The sequence below is a fragment of the Acanthochromis polyacanthus genome, chromosome 2 (assembly GCF_021347895.1).
Source record: "Acanthochromis polyacanthus isolate Apoly-LR-REF ecotype Palm Island chromosome 2, KAUST_Apoly_ChrSc, whole genome shotgun sequence".
Lineage (NCBI taxonomy): Eukaryota > Metazoa > Chordata > Actinopteri > Pomacentridae > Acanthochromis > Acanthochromis polyacanthus.
In genome coordinates, this window is record NC_067114.1 from 29,928,522 (window position 1) to 29,946,131 (window position 17,610).

The window sequence follows — 17,610 nt, forward strand, 5'->3', positions numbered from 1 at the left end:
ATAAAACTCACTATGCTTGTTCTCCTGCTGTGCCAAAAAAGAAATGATAGAATTTACTTACTGTAAAAAAAATAGAATAAATATCGAAAAAAAATATTGAAAAAATATAGTAAAAACTCAGTAAAAATCTAAAAAAAATAGTAAAAAAAAGAGGTAAAATGTAGTAAAAATACAGTAAAAAGCTATATATATATATAAATACAGCAAAAATGCAAAATACAGTTAAAATACATTAAGTACAGTAAAAATATAATAAAATAAATTTAAAAAACAGTAAAAATATAGTAAAAATGTAGGACAAATATAGTAAAAATGCAATAAAAATAGAGAAAAATACAATGAAATATAGAAAAAAATATAGTAATAATACAGAAAAGACACAGAAAAAAATATAGTAAAATACAGTAAAAATATTGTAAATATACCGTTAAAACCTAGTAAAAGGTAGTCAAAAAACACTAAAAATATACACTACTGTTCAAAACTTTGGGGTCACCCAGAAAATTCCATGTTTTCCATGAAAACTTCCACTTTAAGAATTCTACAATAGTCATTTACCACATTAACTACGTCTACACGGGATTTATCATTAATTTAATGTGACCTTCAGTGGGAAAAAAAAGCTTTTCTCGGTGACAAGTGGAGTGTTTCATGTCTGCTCTGACAGCAGTGTTATTGCCTCATGCCTTTTGTTTTGGGGGAGGAGTCATGACGTCACCAAGGGGTGCAGCTTTAAATAGGTCCCGCCCTCCACAGCAGCAGAACAGAAGTGAACCCGGACTGAAGGACTGGAATAAAGCTCCAGAACCGGACTGAATAACCAGCTCTGGTAAGACAGAACTAACTCCTGTCACATGTGTGATATTTATCTGTGCTTCTTAGATTATTTCTGGCTGTGATTTTACACAATAGCTGCGATGTGAAAGTTCTGAAATCTCAGTAATATTCCGGTAATGTTGTAATAATGCTGCTCACATGGATCGGTTTTGATTTTTACTTTCTCTCTGTGGTGTTTTTCTGAGTCTGTACACAGCGGGATGAAAACTTCCAGGTCATAAAAATATCCCAGCTCATGAAAACATTGTGTAACCTGTTGCTCCAGCTCATCCAGCGCTGCTTCACACCCTATTTACTCACAGACAGTCCAGAATAACGGGCATTTAGGATGTTTACAGGGACCAGACTAGCAAACTGAGTTCACAGGAGCCGGATCTCTTTAAAACAGGGAGCTTAGAGCATAAAATCTCAGAATATTGTGCTTTTATATGTATTTGAGAGCTTCAAAATTCAAAATTTTACACACAAAACATTACATTACAGGATATAAAAACACCACAAAAACACACCACAAAGATGCATCAGTATTAATATTAGTAGTACAAGACTCACATTTGTCTAAAATAAGAGTCTTTTTATGTATTTAAGTGCATGAGCTATGAGTAGGGTGTTATGCTCCACTGCAACGATGAGATCATCACCAGCTGATAATGGATTTAATGGTTATCTTTTGTATTATTTGCTTCTGACGTCATCATGACCTGTTTTTGATCTGTTTGGAGAGATTTGACAACCTGTAACAATCGCTCCACACTATTTTGTGGCATTTAATATACAGAAAAGTAATGATTACTTTAAAAATCTGTTGAATTTGCACCATTTGGCCGTGGTATAGGGTTTACTCGTCTACTAGTAGTTTTATAACAATAGAATATGAAAGAATGTCAGTTTATTGTTGTCAGTTTATTGTCCTGCAGGGTGGTTGGTTGGCATTGTCCCTCTGCTAGATCATTAAAATATACTACACATCCTCATTAATGGTTGGCTTTGGATGGGGTTTGCTAGGCAGTTTATAAATTATCAACACTAACAGGAATAAAGCTGACAAAATCAACGGAAAACAAAGAAAGAAACAGATTAAAGTTAAGTCTATTCATGCTGCTGGCTGGTTGTGGGTTCAACCAGGTTCTCTGGGTTCTTTGTCTGAAGGCGTCCTGTACCTGACCTGATATCACACCACTCTCTCTCACCATGCAGCGATAGCAAGACCTTTATTTCCTCTGCACCACAAATAACACACTCAGGCTTTTATATCCCTGGTTGTTAAGGTGGAGCTGAAAAGTTCTGCCCTTCCAGTCAGCTGTTCCACTGTAAACAGGTTAGCGTAGCATGAACTCTGTGAGCACTCAGGGAGAGCGGCGGGTTTTTCCAGGCAAACGCTGGCAGTTACATCATGTGGCTGCAGTGAGTAAGACATTCAGGGTGGGAGGGCAGGTGGTTACCAAAGACTTTCCAGAAGTAGGTCGAAGTTTCTCTGGGTGGCGATGCAGAGCCTGACTGTCTGTGGGTCTGACTTCTTATCTGCTCACAATAACTGTCAAACTGCAGCTCCGTGCAGGGGAAGATTAGCGCTGATAGCTGTAGTTCTATTATTATTATTATAACTAGCACAGGATAGTAGTGCTTTGAAACAGCAGTAGAGACACGAACAATAAACAGGTCATTATATAATTGTAGGACTTTTTGTAACATAGTTGACATTTTGCTGTTTTCAGTTCTAAAATGACCAAAAAAAGGATAAAATGACACAAAATGACCACAGAAAAATATTTATGCTAAATGCAAAGCTACCATCTGTAGCCAGTTAGCTTAGCTTAACACAAAGACTAAACAGCTAGCCTGGAACAATGTGTCATTTTACTCTACAAATGAGAGGATAATAAACTGTAGTGGTTGGACATCATGTTAAAATATGCTAACTGGCTAGCTATTTCTTCTTATTTACTTAATAATAGATGAAGATAAGTTATAGACATAGATATAGACAAGTTAATAGATAAAAACGATGCAAAAGTAGAAAACAATAATCCATCCAGTGTCGATACACCACTTTATCCTCACCAGGGTCATGGGGGGTGCTGGAGTCTATCCCAGCTGACTCGGTGAAGGCAGGGGACACCCTGGACAGGTCACCAGTCTGTCACAGGGCTACATATACAGACACACAATCACACTCACATTCACACCTACGGACAATTTAGAGTAACCAATTAACCTCAGCATGTTTTTGGACTGTGGGAGGAAGCCGGAGTACCCGGAGAAAACCCACGCATGCACAGGGAGAACATGCAAACTCCATGCAGAAAGATCCCAGGCCAGGATTTGAACCGGGGATCTTGTTGCTGCAAGGAGAAAGTGCTAACCACTTTTGTGTTTTTGATTTTTGAACAATTGTCTCACAAAAAATGCCATTTTAAAGCTTGTGCTATGGGAAAACATGATGTACATTTGAGTTTTTTCTTATATTTTATGTGAAATGTTTGGTTTTTGAGTTGTGTAATGCGTCTCTCAGCAGCAAATGATGTGATAGAACTTCACATAAAAAGACCTTTAATCAACGAAAAATCCTTTGTAAAATGGAGTTATTTTTTGTTTTTTTGCTTTAGGTTTTGAGCAAAGTGGGATTTGTAAGTTTTACAAGCTGCTCTGATTCCCACCTAGCCATCATACAGAGTCTGAACATCTTGATAAGAACCAGACAACTGAAGGGAAGCCACAGTGGTGGTGACCGACACTAACCTCTGCAGACCGTTCTCATCAACTGACATCTCCTGACCCACTGGAGATCATGCTATACCTGAAGAAATACTTCACTGAGGGCCTCATCCAGATGGCCATCCTGCTGAGCCTCTGTGGGGTGAGGGTGGACGTGGGGCTGGATCCCTACCTGCCTCCCTCCTGGCAGGAGATGATCCTGGGCCCGACCTCAGCACTGACCCAGACGCAGTTCCACAACCTTCGTAACCGGCTGGAGGAGGGTCACGGCCTTCACCCCAAAAGTGTGGATCTGGATGGGTTCTTCACAGCACGAAGGCTGCTGGGATGGGTCCACTCTCTGGACAGACTGCAGGTAGGAACACCTGTCTGCTGTCTAGGATGTCTTTACCTCTACAGTTAACAGCTTCTACCTAGAGATCTAGCATACTGACATGAGAGTGTATCAATATTCTCATCTAGCTGTTACCACATTTTACAATAAGTACTCCATACTCTCGAATTTCCCTCGGGATTAATAAAGTATCTATCTATCTAGACATGCTTTAGATCATATGTCTTTACTGTAGATGTTCTTCCACTCCTTTCAAAGGATGGACAGAGTCTTTTCTTGGAGAAAAAAAAATCAAATTTTAAATCTCCCTCTACAGGTTCCTCATCCAGAGCTGCAGACATGGCTGGTCCAACGAGAACCAGACACTCTCCCCGTTGGTTGTTCAGGCCAGTCCTCCCTGCTGGAGAGAGCTCCTGCCGGGGTAGAAAGATCCCGAACTGCACCACCGGTGGAAGCCAGTGCTGAACTCAGCAACCTGGAGGAAGAAGACGAGGAGGAGGATAAAGAGGTACAGTATCTTCCTTCCCACCGTGTGATCTGTTTAGGTGTCGTCTGTTTGGTTCCATGTTCTTGAAGCAACACCCGGTCAAGAATCTTCATCGAAACTAAAAGCTCAGATGTATTTATATCATAGGAACCTTTAATCCTAAATATTGGGGTGTAAAATATTCATGGGGAACAAACCTGAATGGAAACCTACGATGGGTTCTGTGGTTAAATACCATCACAGGTTTGGTAGATAATTTAGGTAAGGTACAACGGTTGTGGTTCCAGTAACATCATCCTCCCGAATGGCAGCTTAGACTGATAGCTCTCTGGGGATTTTTGCTAAATCTCCCTGTAAAAGTATCAGACCTTAATTTTTCTCTTAATAATAGTCAAGGGGTAAATGGGGCGAAGATGGGGAGAAAAGATGCATGGCCAAAAGGCATGACTGAAGAAAGAACAAGTGAAGAAAGTACATTGAACACCTCTGAAATTAGTGAAGAAACTATGGCTAGTGTTGATGAGGCCCACAGTCTCCAAGTTACAACGCTAACTTCGTAAAGATTTCCAAGACTTCAAATCAGAGCTAACCACCATTATCCAGAAGATTACAGAAGCAGAAACTCGAAAAGTCCAAAACATGGAACAACTGCTGACCAAAATAAGTCCTGAGTGAGCACTAGAATGAACTACTCGACCAAGAAATTAGATCTCGTAGGGTGAATTTAAGATTGAATAATGTCCACAAAATGGCAGCAAACAGATCGTCAATGGTGGACTTTGTGGAGAAACTACTTCAGGACAGTTTGGATATTCCCCTGAGTACGAGCCTTGGCATCGAGAGAGTTCGCAGAGCCATTCGGGAATGGAGAGGAAAAGCCATGCTCAATAATAGGATTTGCATGCTTCATAACCAAGAAAGACTTTTGACCTTCGTCCATGTCATAACCTTGTTGGACCTATGGTATCAACCAACTGTTCATAGCATTATTTCTGGCCACCTTTTGCCCAAAGCTAAGACGCTGTTCGGCCAAAAGCGTTCATAGCTGTTCCAAATAGCCATACTCCATTATGGAGGCAGGTGATGACCATAAATAGACCTGAAATGTGGTTAATGAACTTTGGGCCAGGACAGCTTGAGAGAAGAAGCTCAAACTTTGCCTCTTCACCCACTTCTTAACACCCTTATTGCTGCATGATGTAGTAAAGAAAGGCAGATGATTGATTTCTAAAACTGAAAGGGTTTTAGTGGGTCCACTGAACTTTAAACTGAGGATCTTCTGCATGATAATCAGTTTATTAGCTTAGGATGCTAGAATCCAACATTAGCTAATTGGTACTAAAGGTAAAGCTAAGACTGATATGAATGGAATTAGTTAAAGTTTAGCCTGGTGGTGGCTGATCAATCGGAGACTCAGACCGTCATTATCTGGACGAATTCATCAAACAATTTCACTTAAAGCTGCACATGGCATGGTAGTGCTAGAAAAAGTTAGGGGATGGCCAAATTATGTTTAGATTACAGAGGGACAAATTAAATCATAGTCCTCTAGAAGTGAAAGTGTCTTGGTTTCTGCAGCTGAACAGCAGCCTGTTGGTGACACATTACTAATGTTTGTCAGAAAACTATGAATCTATCAAAATGCCACAAAAATAGATATAAAATAAAGATTTGGGAATGTTAACATTCTATAAATCAGTAGAGTCCACTAGAGTGGTGTTTGCCACCAAAACTAAACTTAATGTCATGAGGGAATGACTCAGCAACAGATGAGTCACCAGGAAACCTCCCTCCCCTCCAATGATCTCACCAGGAAGCTGAAGCAATATGATCAGTACAGCTGAAATACTGTAAAAACATCTTACCAACTTTCTTACTCTTCTTACGCTACAAATAAATTCAATCATTCAGTCATCATCCAAATGTGGGGCAGCGGCAGCCTGTCTTTTGAAAACTGCTGTAATCAATGTTTTTGATCAGTAATGAGGCAATGTGTTCTGTAAGAAGTTATTGTGATGACCTACAAAGATTTATCATCCAACGTTGCAACATTCCTCAGTTCTATGCAGTTTGCAGTTCTAGCATCTTTTAACTCCTTGTTTTGGCATCTTTTAGCTCTTTGTTTTAGCGTCTTTTAGCTCCTTGTTTTAGCATCTTTTAGCTCTTTGTTTTGGCATCTTTTAACTTCTTCTCGTAGCATCTTTTAGCTCCTGGTTTTAGCATCTTTTAGCTCCTTGTTGTAACATCTTTTAGCTCCTTGTTTTAGCATCTTTAGCTCCTCGTTTGAGCATCTTTTAGCTCTTTGTTTTAGCATCTTTTAGCCCCTCATTTTAGCATCTTTTAGCTCCTTGTTTTAGCATCTTTTAGCTGCTTGTTTTAGCACTAAGGAGTAGCTTTACTACTCACTCTCACCGGTCTCATAGCAGGTAGCTGTTTCCAGAGATAAAGGTGGCATAAATCCACTCCTGCTCACCTCTAATCATCAGACAGATTAACTTTAACATTAATGTTAAAGGGAATAATTTGCTAATTTTCTAAGTATAACGTGTTTATGGCTTTTCACAATTAAAAAAAAAAAACTGTGACTAATTTAAAGACACTTGATGTGTGCAACCACTTAAACATGACTTATTTCCTGTTTATATCCACTGAAATCCAAAGCATAGTTCTCTAGAATAATACCAAGAATGAGAAGTTTAAGTAATGTTAATGTTCTTCGTGTTGCCTCACTGATAGACAGTGCAGTCAGCCTGTACGAAACCCCTGTTTTAGTGAGATAATTCAGACAGGTAGGGCATCAGCTGATCTGGGTGGCACCACCGGCTGCATGTTGGTGCTTGTCTTGAGCTCCATTTATTAACAGCAACACTTCAGACAGTCTAGCACTGGCCCATAAGACGTCCTAAAACCCATACATTACCTGACTGAGGTGCTGACTGCGGTTCTAATTCTGGAGCCCTGACAGATCTTTCACCTCAGATACAGACACGTAGAAACTGAAAATGATCTGTAGACCCATGGGGGGTATCTAAGATAGTTAAAGGGTCCCGACTCTTTAGACATTAAGGTTTTAGGCTGAATTGTGGTTCTGAGAAGATGCATAAAAATGCATCTGTGTAAGGGAGCGTACAGGCCTGAAATAATCACATTTACTCTGTTCAGTTTGCACTTTATGCAGAGTCACACACTTTAAACAAGATTCATAAAGACTCCATAGTCAGGACTCCAGTGACCGATCCGAACAAACAGACTGTAGAACATATAAATAGAACACATGCTAGCCTACATGTCCAGTCAGGGCATGTTCACACACACATAGGCAGTGTATCATGTCACACAGAGCAGCACCATTACATTTACTGAGGAAACAGATAATGTGTTGAACAGACAGACAGACAGCTTGTTGTATTGGTTTAGTTGGTAATGACGTAGCCGTACTATTACACTCTATTTATCCTGATCAGTATCAAGTATTTTTGTGTTTTTATCTTTAGAAGTTCCAGCTGCTATGGGGCAGTGTGAGTGTAGAAATGTGAACCTTAGAGTCCAGCTAGTGGAGCAGTAAGGCCACATATCACATGAGTATGAATGCTGTCAGCAGCAGGTCTGTGCCTTAAATCCAGACAGCTACTGAATGCTCTGCTCTGTTTCTCCACATCTGCTGTCTGTCTCTCTAATAACGGCACAATATTAATTAGAAGAATAGAAGAGACGGATATTTCACCAAAATCAAACTCTGGTAGTAAAGAGGAGGGAGGCATTCAGTGGTGGAATGAAACTACGTACATTTACAAAACATTTCTGAGCACAAAATATTATGTAAAATATGATTTTTGTAAATAATTAAACCACCCATGAGTACTTAATTGATTAATTAGTCAACTGACAGAAAATTGTGATGGCGTCTCTTACTGTTTTCAGTTTTACAAACAAACGATCAATTAATGGAGGAAATAATCAGCAGACTAATCCATAATATATGCATATTATATAAATAGAAAAATATTTTTGAAAGCTTTTTTTTTGCATTGAGCACAGTCAAATTTTCAAAATCTACCCTTTCAAACAGTATTTGTTTAATATTTAAAAAAATAAAATAAAACACAGGAGATGAATATGTCGTTGTGAACGTCCACACTGATGGAAAATAAAGAGGAAGAACAGGAAATGAGGAAAACTCCTCTAATATTTTACTAATAGTGTTGGTTGTTAGCTGAAGCTCAGCACCATTTTACTGCAGGTTAGAAGCCTGAATATCTGTCTGCATGTAAACACACACACCAAACCTGATCAAGCACATAGAGATCTGAGGGTACCTGGTCAACTCGTGCGTATTCAAACTCGTGCGTATGCAAGGGTTAGGGTTAGGGTTAGGGTTAGGGACAACAATTCAGCAACTGCCAGTGGTTTATAAATCCATGTTTGATCACCATAAATAAATAACAAAACACTGATTTTACATTCACTCAATACACACAAGTTTGCATATGTACGAGTTGACCGGTATCCGATCTGAGTACATGTCGGTCTGCTGCCCTCCAGACTCCTCATCAAACTGACAGGGAGTATTACAGTGTTTTTGAATTCCCCGTAACGTATCCGGTAGCAGACACACACATTTTCTTAGCGTCCTGCCGGCCTTGTGACAGACTGTTTTGAAAGCTGATCTCTGGCCTCCTGCGTGCTGACACACATCTCCATCCCTGAGTTTTGCAATCCCTCCTGTTTACTGCAGCCAGCCGGCGGCATGCATGTAAACAAATGAACATGAATGCAGGAGGTGGAACTTCCTTATCCAGGAGAGGGGTAGGAAGTAAACAGGAACAGAGTGTCATGAAGGAACTGAACATGCTAACATGTCAATATGTATAAGTTATGTTCAGTAGTATCTCTATAGAAATGCCTTCATGTGTTTTACTGTGTTTTGGCCTTTTCTTAAGTATTGTAATGCTGCTACAGGTTCCATAGTATTGAGCTTATCACGTCTGCTTTGAGGTCCTGGTGTCAATACCCAGTGGAACAGGTCATTTACGTCTGTTTAATGTGGAACTCACAGTCAGTTACATCCAACAGGGGCAGGCCGGGTCTGCAGCCTGTGGCAGAGTACACCGGTGGAGATCGGCAGCGGGAGCCGAGTCAGGGACAGAGGGGAAAGTCTGGGAATGAACCAGGCAGGACTGAGCATGCAGTGACTGGTGGGGCGAGTCAGGCTGTAACTGCTGCTGATCACTGAATGGACACAGCTGCGCTCTCTTTGCAGCTGTGTCCAATCAGCCAGGATTATCTGCTGGGTGTAGGAGGGAGGATGGAGGGGCCATGACAGTCATCCAAATTGTGTACAAAATGTAATAGTTTAGCATGTCGTCCAAAATGCCCCAAAAACGTCATAGTTTGGTATGTCGTCCAACAAAGGAAAGCAGAGGTGCCCAGGTAGCTGAACTGTTTGAGGGGGTGACTCATAAACAGGACTGTGTCAGAGGTGAAGGTTCACTTCCAGCTAATGGCCCTTTATTGCAGGTCTTTTCTGTCCTCCTCTCTATTTACCTGTTGAATAAAACCAACAAAAGTTCCCAAAAAATAACTTTTAAAAAAACATCATAGTTTAGTATGTCGTTGTTACGTCTCCGAGAGCTAGGGAATGAAGGGCGTCACAAATATAAAGAAGAAACAGATACAGAGGCAGGAAAACTGATTGTGTATCATCAACAAAAGAAAATATATTCAGGTTATCACATCTGCTTTACACGCAGAAGGTCCTGGGTTTGAAACCCAGTAGAATCAGTACTTTATGTCTTTGTAAAGAGTCAGTGAAGCAATCCAGACAGAATCTTACTGAGTGAAACATCTTCTGAATGAGCTGCAGCGGTCTTGCTAATGCTGGATCAATGGATATTAAATGGAGGATTAGCCGATTTTTTCGGTGCAAATCCACAGAAGTAAACTTACTCGCGGAGGTGCCGAGAAGACTCCTGACCCATCACTCTTGCCAAGGTCCAGGTCTCAGCCTAGCATGTGAAGTCTTGCCTGAGGGCTTGCTGATCCATCAGCTGTTCTAAGCCTGTGTTTTGGCCCCTAGTTAAAGTGCTAACATAGTGTTGTCAGTAATGCTACAACGCTACAAGCGCATGTTTGTGGTGAATGAAATGAGAAGGATTCAGAATTGGCACTCGGTTGCACTCGTAGTGTAATGAGAAATGTGTGCAGAGGGACAGTGACTCTGCCTTGACCCTCTATATTCAAAACCACATACGTGTCCTTACTGGCCAGCTGCTGGGGGTCTATGGGTTTGTCTGTAGGACCCCCAGCCAGGGCAGGATAAAGCTAAAGTTATTCTGAGCCTGGCCGTCTGTCTCTGGGGGAAACAGTTCTCAACACGCAGACTGACAGTATGGAAAGTGCATCTGACATGTATGAAAAACCCTAAATTTGAGCTCTTTCTTGAGATCTGCAGTGTCCATAATGACACTGCTGCAGCTGTTGAATACTAGTAAAATAATAGCTCTTTTATCACATATTACAATCATCAGTTATCACATACATTTTGTTGGGCATTTTTGAAAGTTCTTCTGATGTTGACCATGTGTAGGATTTTCTGCTGCTTTCACATCTCTTATGACATTTATGTAATAGTGGAGTAAATCTGAGCATGATTGTCAGACTGACTGTTGTTTCTACCAATTCTAATGCAAAAATGTGCTGATTGTTGTATATGTGTCCATGCAGGAATGCCAGTGTGCGTTTGTCGTACTGTGTGACAAAATTAGCTAAAGTTTCAGTGGAGTCTAATTTGGTTCCGTCTGGGTTGTGAAGTTTTCCAGGATTGGATGCTGTTGCTATAACCGTAGGGGTGTATCACACTGTCTACTTCATTCTGAATGGTTCTGAACAGCTGTAGACCACTAGCAATGCAAACACTGACAGTCTGAAAACGTTGTTACATTTGGATTCAACTGATTGAGGCTTTAGCTAACAATCCTCAGTGTTTTACATTAGTTCCCAGCCCACCACAGCTTCATAAAGAGACAAAAATATTAGATAATAACAGAAAAGATCTCTTTAAGACCAGTATCGGTGTCAGAATATCCTGTAGCCAGTAGTTCCTGCTTGACATACATACTGTAGGTAGAATTATATGTTCGGTGAAATTAGGTGATCAGAGTGTTTGTCATGATTGGAATCTGAGCTGGATGCCTCAGCTTCAAACCCTGGACTGCTCCCAGCTCAGCAGAATAGGAAAGTATGCGTCTGATTTGTGACAGGACTCGGGGAAGATGGAAAGACGAGACGGACATTTTTAGAACGAAACCAAAGACACTCCATAGATAAGAGGCAGCAAAAGTACCGTAATCTACTTTTGACAGATGAAAACTTTCTGTTTTCTTGGAGGCCGTCACTCTTCTGGTGTCACATATGGGTCAGACAGAAAATGTTTATGGCAAAGGGACATTTCTGAAATAACACAGCAAAATCAACTTTGCAGAGACTGAATGTTCCCCAATGATCTCGCTTAAGTGTTGAAGAAGTGGACCAAGTTTCAAAATAATTCTTCAAAAGGTATTTTTAGCTCTACCAGCAGTGCAACCATTTGTATGAATCCTGATGACTTTTGGGATTTTTCAACACAAGCATGTTGGAATTTGAAGGAGATAGGATCGATTGCAGTTAAATTTGATTCCCCACAAGTTACCCAAACTCTCTGAGCTTTCATCAGTCAGGTCTAATTTTCAGTTCATCCTGTGGTTCATGACAAATACATTAAAGACTAACAACATGACCATCTGCCTGAACTGTACCTGGTGTTTAGTGCTATTTACCAAAGGATAGTATGCTAACACTATAAGATATCAAACATTGTACTTGAACACTGGTTACTGAAAGACAAAGCAATAAATGTTGGGATTACAATAAATTGGCTCATGTAGGAAAAGTACATAGCCAGAAATACAATAGAAGATATTGAGAACGTCTTTGGTTTTGAGTGTACTTGGACTTATGACAAAAATTTAGACCTTAATTGAAATTTAGACTTAATAATGGTTCTTGATGGATAGCTGTCATAAAGTAATTTAAATTAATCCATTTGGAACATTAAAATATGCACCAAATTTCATTGCAATTATTCCAGTTGCTGTTGAGACACTTTATTTGAAATCAAAAATGTGAACCTCAACCATAAAAGCCATTAGAATTCATCCTCTGACTGTCACAGATATCTGCACCAAATTTCAAGTTAATCCGTCTGCAGTGGTTTCCAATAAAGATATTTCAATGACATGTAAAAAGTCAACCTGCGGGTGATGCTCCAGAAAGAGTCAGGGGGTCGCCAAGGACCAAATATCTGCACACAATCTATCAAAACCTGTTGAGATACTTCAGTCTCTCAAAGTAAAGGATTAACTACCCGGATCACACTGCCATCCCTACAGCTACTAAGAACACACATGTATCTGGCTGGCTAACCGACTGGTCAACTATCTTCTTTGTCCTTCTAGACTTCTGCCTCCCTCCAGGAGTGTCTAAGGTTGTTAGAGGAAACATTTCCCTTCACAGAGGAAGAACAGGTACTGACCCCTCCTCTTCTCTTGTCATTCTTGTAGTAAACTCTATTCTGTCCTTGGCCTTGAACACTACTTCACTGTCCTCATATGTCTTCTGCTTTGTCCTTCAGTTAAGTGATGGTGAAGGCAGAGGAGAGTCTCACCAGCTGTCCCCCATCATCCCCACTGATAACCCCTCCTTGGACCTGGAACTGGACTGGCAGGATCTGCTGTCTATCATGGACCCTGAGGTGACTGGGAGAAAAAGTTTTAATAATACTTAAAAAAAAGAACATGATGAGATGACGAGATAAGAGGAGAAAGACAGTACATTAAATTAAGATTTCACCCTTCTTTTCCAGAACACCGATATAGACATGACAACATCATTTGAAGATACTTTGGATATAAGACCATCTGAGACCTTCCAAGGTGTTGAGTCTGCAGCTCTGACCCAGAACTCTAACAACCTTAGCAGTGTTGGAACGGAGGCTGATCAAGCAGTGCTTCTGATGGGTGCATCGTTGCAGTATGGTAAATCTCTTCAGAAGCTGAAACTTGTTGATCCCTCACCTCTTTAACTGAAATGCAAAACAAGCAGAGGTTTTAATGACATATAAAATATTTTACCAACTTGTGAAATGAGGTCTACCTACTGTGTTTTTCTTTTTCCTCAATGTCCCACTGATGATTATACCAAATGCTCCATTGTGTATCCTCCATTCTTAATATTTCTCTTGCTCTTTGTCTCCAGGTGTGTTGGAACCTCAGAACCAGGCAGAGATTGAGCCAGCCCTGCTTACCCTGATCCCCAGTGCAGAGTTGGATGACCACAGTTCAGCCCCGAACACAAGACACACTTTAGAGAGCCTCCAGGTGGATCCTTTCCACAGTCCTCCAGACCATGCGGATATGCTTGCAGAAAATCCTTCAGAAGACTTTACCATGGCACTAAATGTAGAAGACACCTCGAGTACCTTCAACATGAATCTGCTGACAGCAGATGTCGTTGATAGGTTGGAACCTGAAAACCTTCCAGGCTTTAATGTTAACTTTAATTCATATGGCCTGGGATCTTCCAGTTTTGGCTCATCTCTGGAGGAGAATGATATGACTGAAGACCGTCTGGTATCTCCTTCCAGTGTTTTTCTGGTTGACGAGGAGGATGGTGAGAATGAAGATGGTCTCCCTGGAACCCTTAGTGACCTCTTAGACGATGCTACCATCTTGGATGAGATGAGATTGTTGGACCTGGCTCTCGAGGATGGATTCAGTCCTGAGATGGTAGCCAGACTGGAAGAGGACGGGTACTTGGACCGTGGAATAGCCCAGCAGGAAACTGGCAGAGATGATGACCACTCAGGCTCTGACATGGTGGTCACAGAAGATCAGGGTCAAACAGGAAGACATCGCCAAGGTAGTTTACCAAGGAGGGAACAGACTCTTGCTCTGTACTATTTAGACAAATGTGCAATGTGTACTTAATTTAACAGCACAATAATTCTAATTTAATTGCAAACAGGTAGGCTCTGACACTCCCCTTGAGCTTTCTTTGTTTCTTCTTCCTAGGTGGTGAGGATGAGGCAGACTCAGATTCTGGTCTTTCTTTAGACTTCAGCCGCAGTCCGGCTTCTCCATGTGCTTCTGAGGCCTCCTCTTATTCCTCCTCTTCCTCCTCTTCCTCATCATCATCCTCCTCTCCATCTTGTGTGTCAGCTATAGGAAGTCTCGTCTCTGAAAATGAGGATGAGGATGCTGAGGAAGACCTGGTTGCCTCAGGTATGGAAGTGGAGGTGACCATAAAGCAGGAGGAGCTGGATGAGGAGGAGATGGGCGCGGTAGGGGGAGGGTATCCTTCAGATGTGGCGAAACTCTTCCCTTCCAACTATGAAGATCACAAACTGCTTCACGGCTTTTCCTGGCTGGAGCAAATCGGCCACGATCACACATACAACCAGCCCAGGTCCTCCGACTCCCCTCCTTACCTTGGAAAGATGCCCACCAAACACACCAAATCCGTTTCTCATCATGACAACACCAAGCCTTATCGCCGCTCCTCTTCCAAACACATCTCTATGACCAAAATGTGGGGCCGGGATGAGCGGCGTGCACGAGCCCTAAAGATCCCTTTCTCCAACGAGCTCATCGTAAATCTGCCAGTGGATGAGTTTAACGACCTACTGACCAATTACCAACTCGACGAGGAGCAGCTTACCCTCATCAGAGACATACGGCGCCGTGGTAAGAACAAGATAGCTGCTCAGAACTGCAGGAAGAGGAAACAACATGTGCTGGTGGGACTGGAGAACGATGTGTCAGGTTTGAGGCGTCACCGTTCACGACTGCTAAGAGAAAAACAGGAAGCCCTGAGGCATCTTCAGGAAATGAAGCGACGATTGGGTATGTTGTACCAGGAAGTGTTTTCCAGGCTGAGGGATGAGGAAGGGAGGCCACTGGATGCGACAGAGTACCTTCTTCATTTTGGTCCCAGTAATACAGTCACAGTGGCTTCACGCCAAGAAATGGCAGAAAAATCTGGCAAGAAACACCGGGATAAGAAGAAGTGACGAGGTGGACAAGCCAAGAATAGTTTCACAGGAGATGTGGGCATTAAAAAGTGAAGAGTTTGAAGGGGAGCATGATCATAAACACAAAAATATGAAAGAATGATGATTCGGTGGCGAGTAAAGGAACACAGGAGTTGTCCTCATGGTGTCGACGGACATTCCTGAGTCTCAAAAACCATGAAATCCTCAAACACCTAGATTCCCCTGAGGCTACTGACCTGGTGGATGGACAGATGCTATCCAGACAGAAGAAAGAGGAGTTTAGCTAAAGGGAATCTGGTTATCATGATGATGATGATGATGATAAGGCAACCGTTTGTGTTGCTCTGCTCCTTGGTATGAACCTTTGAAACTGGAAAAAGACTTGAATTCAGCTCTTGCTAACCTCAGAGGGAAATACTGGGACCAGCACTCCAAAATGCTAGTTCAATGCCGAAGGAAAATCCTGATTTAAAAAAAAAAGACTTGAAAATATTGAGCTGGACAAGTTGATACTGGGATAGATACTGGTTGTCAGCTAATACAGCCCAACAGTCGTAGACACTAAAAGGACTCAGAGCTAGCAAGGACGAGTTGCTGGATATGCAAGAAGGAAGAATGTAGAGCTGGTAGGGTTGCAGCATTTTGCAGTGAAGAATTTGGCTTATGGGGAAACAAACCATACTCTTCACCAAAACTCCAAGACATTAGGGATAATCTCCAGAGAAAGTTTTCTAAATTGGAGCCATCGTGGCAGCTTTGTGGGACTTGATGGTATTGCATATAAAAACTTCTTGGAACTAAACCCTACTTTAAATAGCTCCACTCCTAGTTCTTCACGGACTTAGCAGGTCTCAACGACAATTTACAGTAAGCTCATGTTTTTCTGTAAGCTATGTCAGAATGTGGCAGCACTTCATAGGATGTATTCACCTAAAAATAACCTAGATGACTACGAGGAGAGCTCCGTGGATTCTTCCTTTGACCGAGGACCACCTCCTCACCAAGCTTCATGCTTAATGCTGCAATCACCAGCAATGAAACCTCAGTGGAAGCAGTTAGCAGCGTCATGCTTCATGGGGAGTTCACTGAGAACAAGGTGAGGCAATGGGTCGTCCTGGATTGATGTAATGCAGCGGTGGGTTTGGAAAGTGATGGCCCCCAGCAGCACAAACTAAAATAAACTGACTGTTATGAATGGACATGTCATAAAAGTAGTGCATGTACTTTATCTTGTGGCCTTCAATGGATCTTTAAAAGATCTGTAAGACAAGTTTTTAAGCTGTTTTAGGACCGATGGGTCAAAATGTGTGTAATTAATATAGTTAAAATGAAAGATTTGGGATTTAAAAACAGGCAACACTCTCTGACCTCAAGGCCGATGTCACCCTCTACTGGCTGTGCACAGAGCTGGGGAAGACTTATAATCAGTTTAGGTAGCCATGAAAATTATTGTTCAAATAAACTTTTTGAAAGTGACAAAGATTTTCTCAGGAAGGAACACAGCCAGACGGACACGCTTGGCTTTACTTTCCCCTCATAAGTGCTTTACATATACAGTCAAATCACTGGAAAGGAAATGATGTAATGTTTTAGGATCATTTTTAGCCATGAAACTGTCGGAGCGGCTGTTCAGTGTTTCACATGGCAGACGAAATCTAGCCACTGTATTTGCCTGTGGTCCCTGCACGGTGGAGAAATGGAGCGAGACGACGCCAAAATCAAAAGTCTTTCAACTTTATTAAGACAGAGTTTGAACTTTTTCACCAGCTTTGCTCAGTTGTTTGTATTTTGTGGATGTCCAAAGAAAGTTCTTGCTGGTATTCAAGGACTTGGGACCTCATCTTTTGTAATACAAAAAAAAATAATTAAAAAAACGTTTTGTAAAATACTTCTTTGCAGTTGGTGTGTTCTGTCTCAGGTTGTTCAATCTGGAGGTTAAAACCTGTGTAGTCCCGAGTATCCAGTTCATTCAGGTGTTGGTCAAAGTTGGTATGGAAGTAAATCTCTCAACTCTTCTTCAGACTTAAAAATCAGGTTTTTAACACAGATCTTTTTGGACTGAACTCATATCTGACATTTCTGCTTCAAATTTCAAGGATTCATTTTCACTTTTGCCCAAATTCAGATTTAGATCGTAAGCTTCAAGGTAAA

The 17,610-nt window shown here is 41.3% G+C and overlaps 1 protein-coding gene across 1 annotated transcript; it reads left to right on the forward strand.

Annotated features, from left to right (window-relative positions):
- The first annotated feature begins 380 nt into the window (after positions 1–380).
- On the forward strand, positions 381–17,347 carry LOC110955159 (endoplasmic reticulum membrane sensor NFE2L1-like). Its single transcript, XM_022200044.2, has 8 exons — positions 381–829; positions 3,444–3,907; positions 4,203–4,394; positions 12,866–12,934; positions 13,042–13,161; positions 13,273–13,444; positions 13,665–14,327; positions 14,480–17,347. The coding sequence occupies exons 2-8, from the start codon at positions 3,626–3,628 to the stop codon at positions 15,475–15,477; spliced, it is 2,496 nt and encodes an 831-aa protein (XP_022055736.1). The 5' UTR covers positions 381–829; positions 3,444–3,625; the 3' UTR covers positions 15,478–17,347.
- The last annotated feature ends 263 nt before the right edge of the window (positions 17,348–17,610 follow it).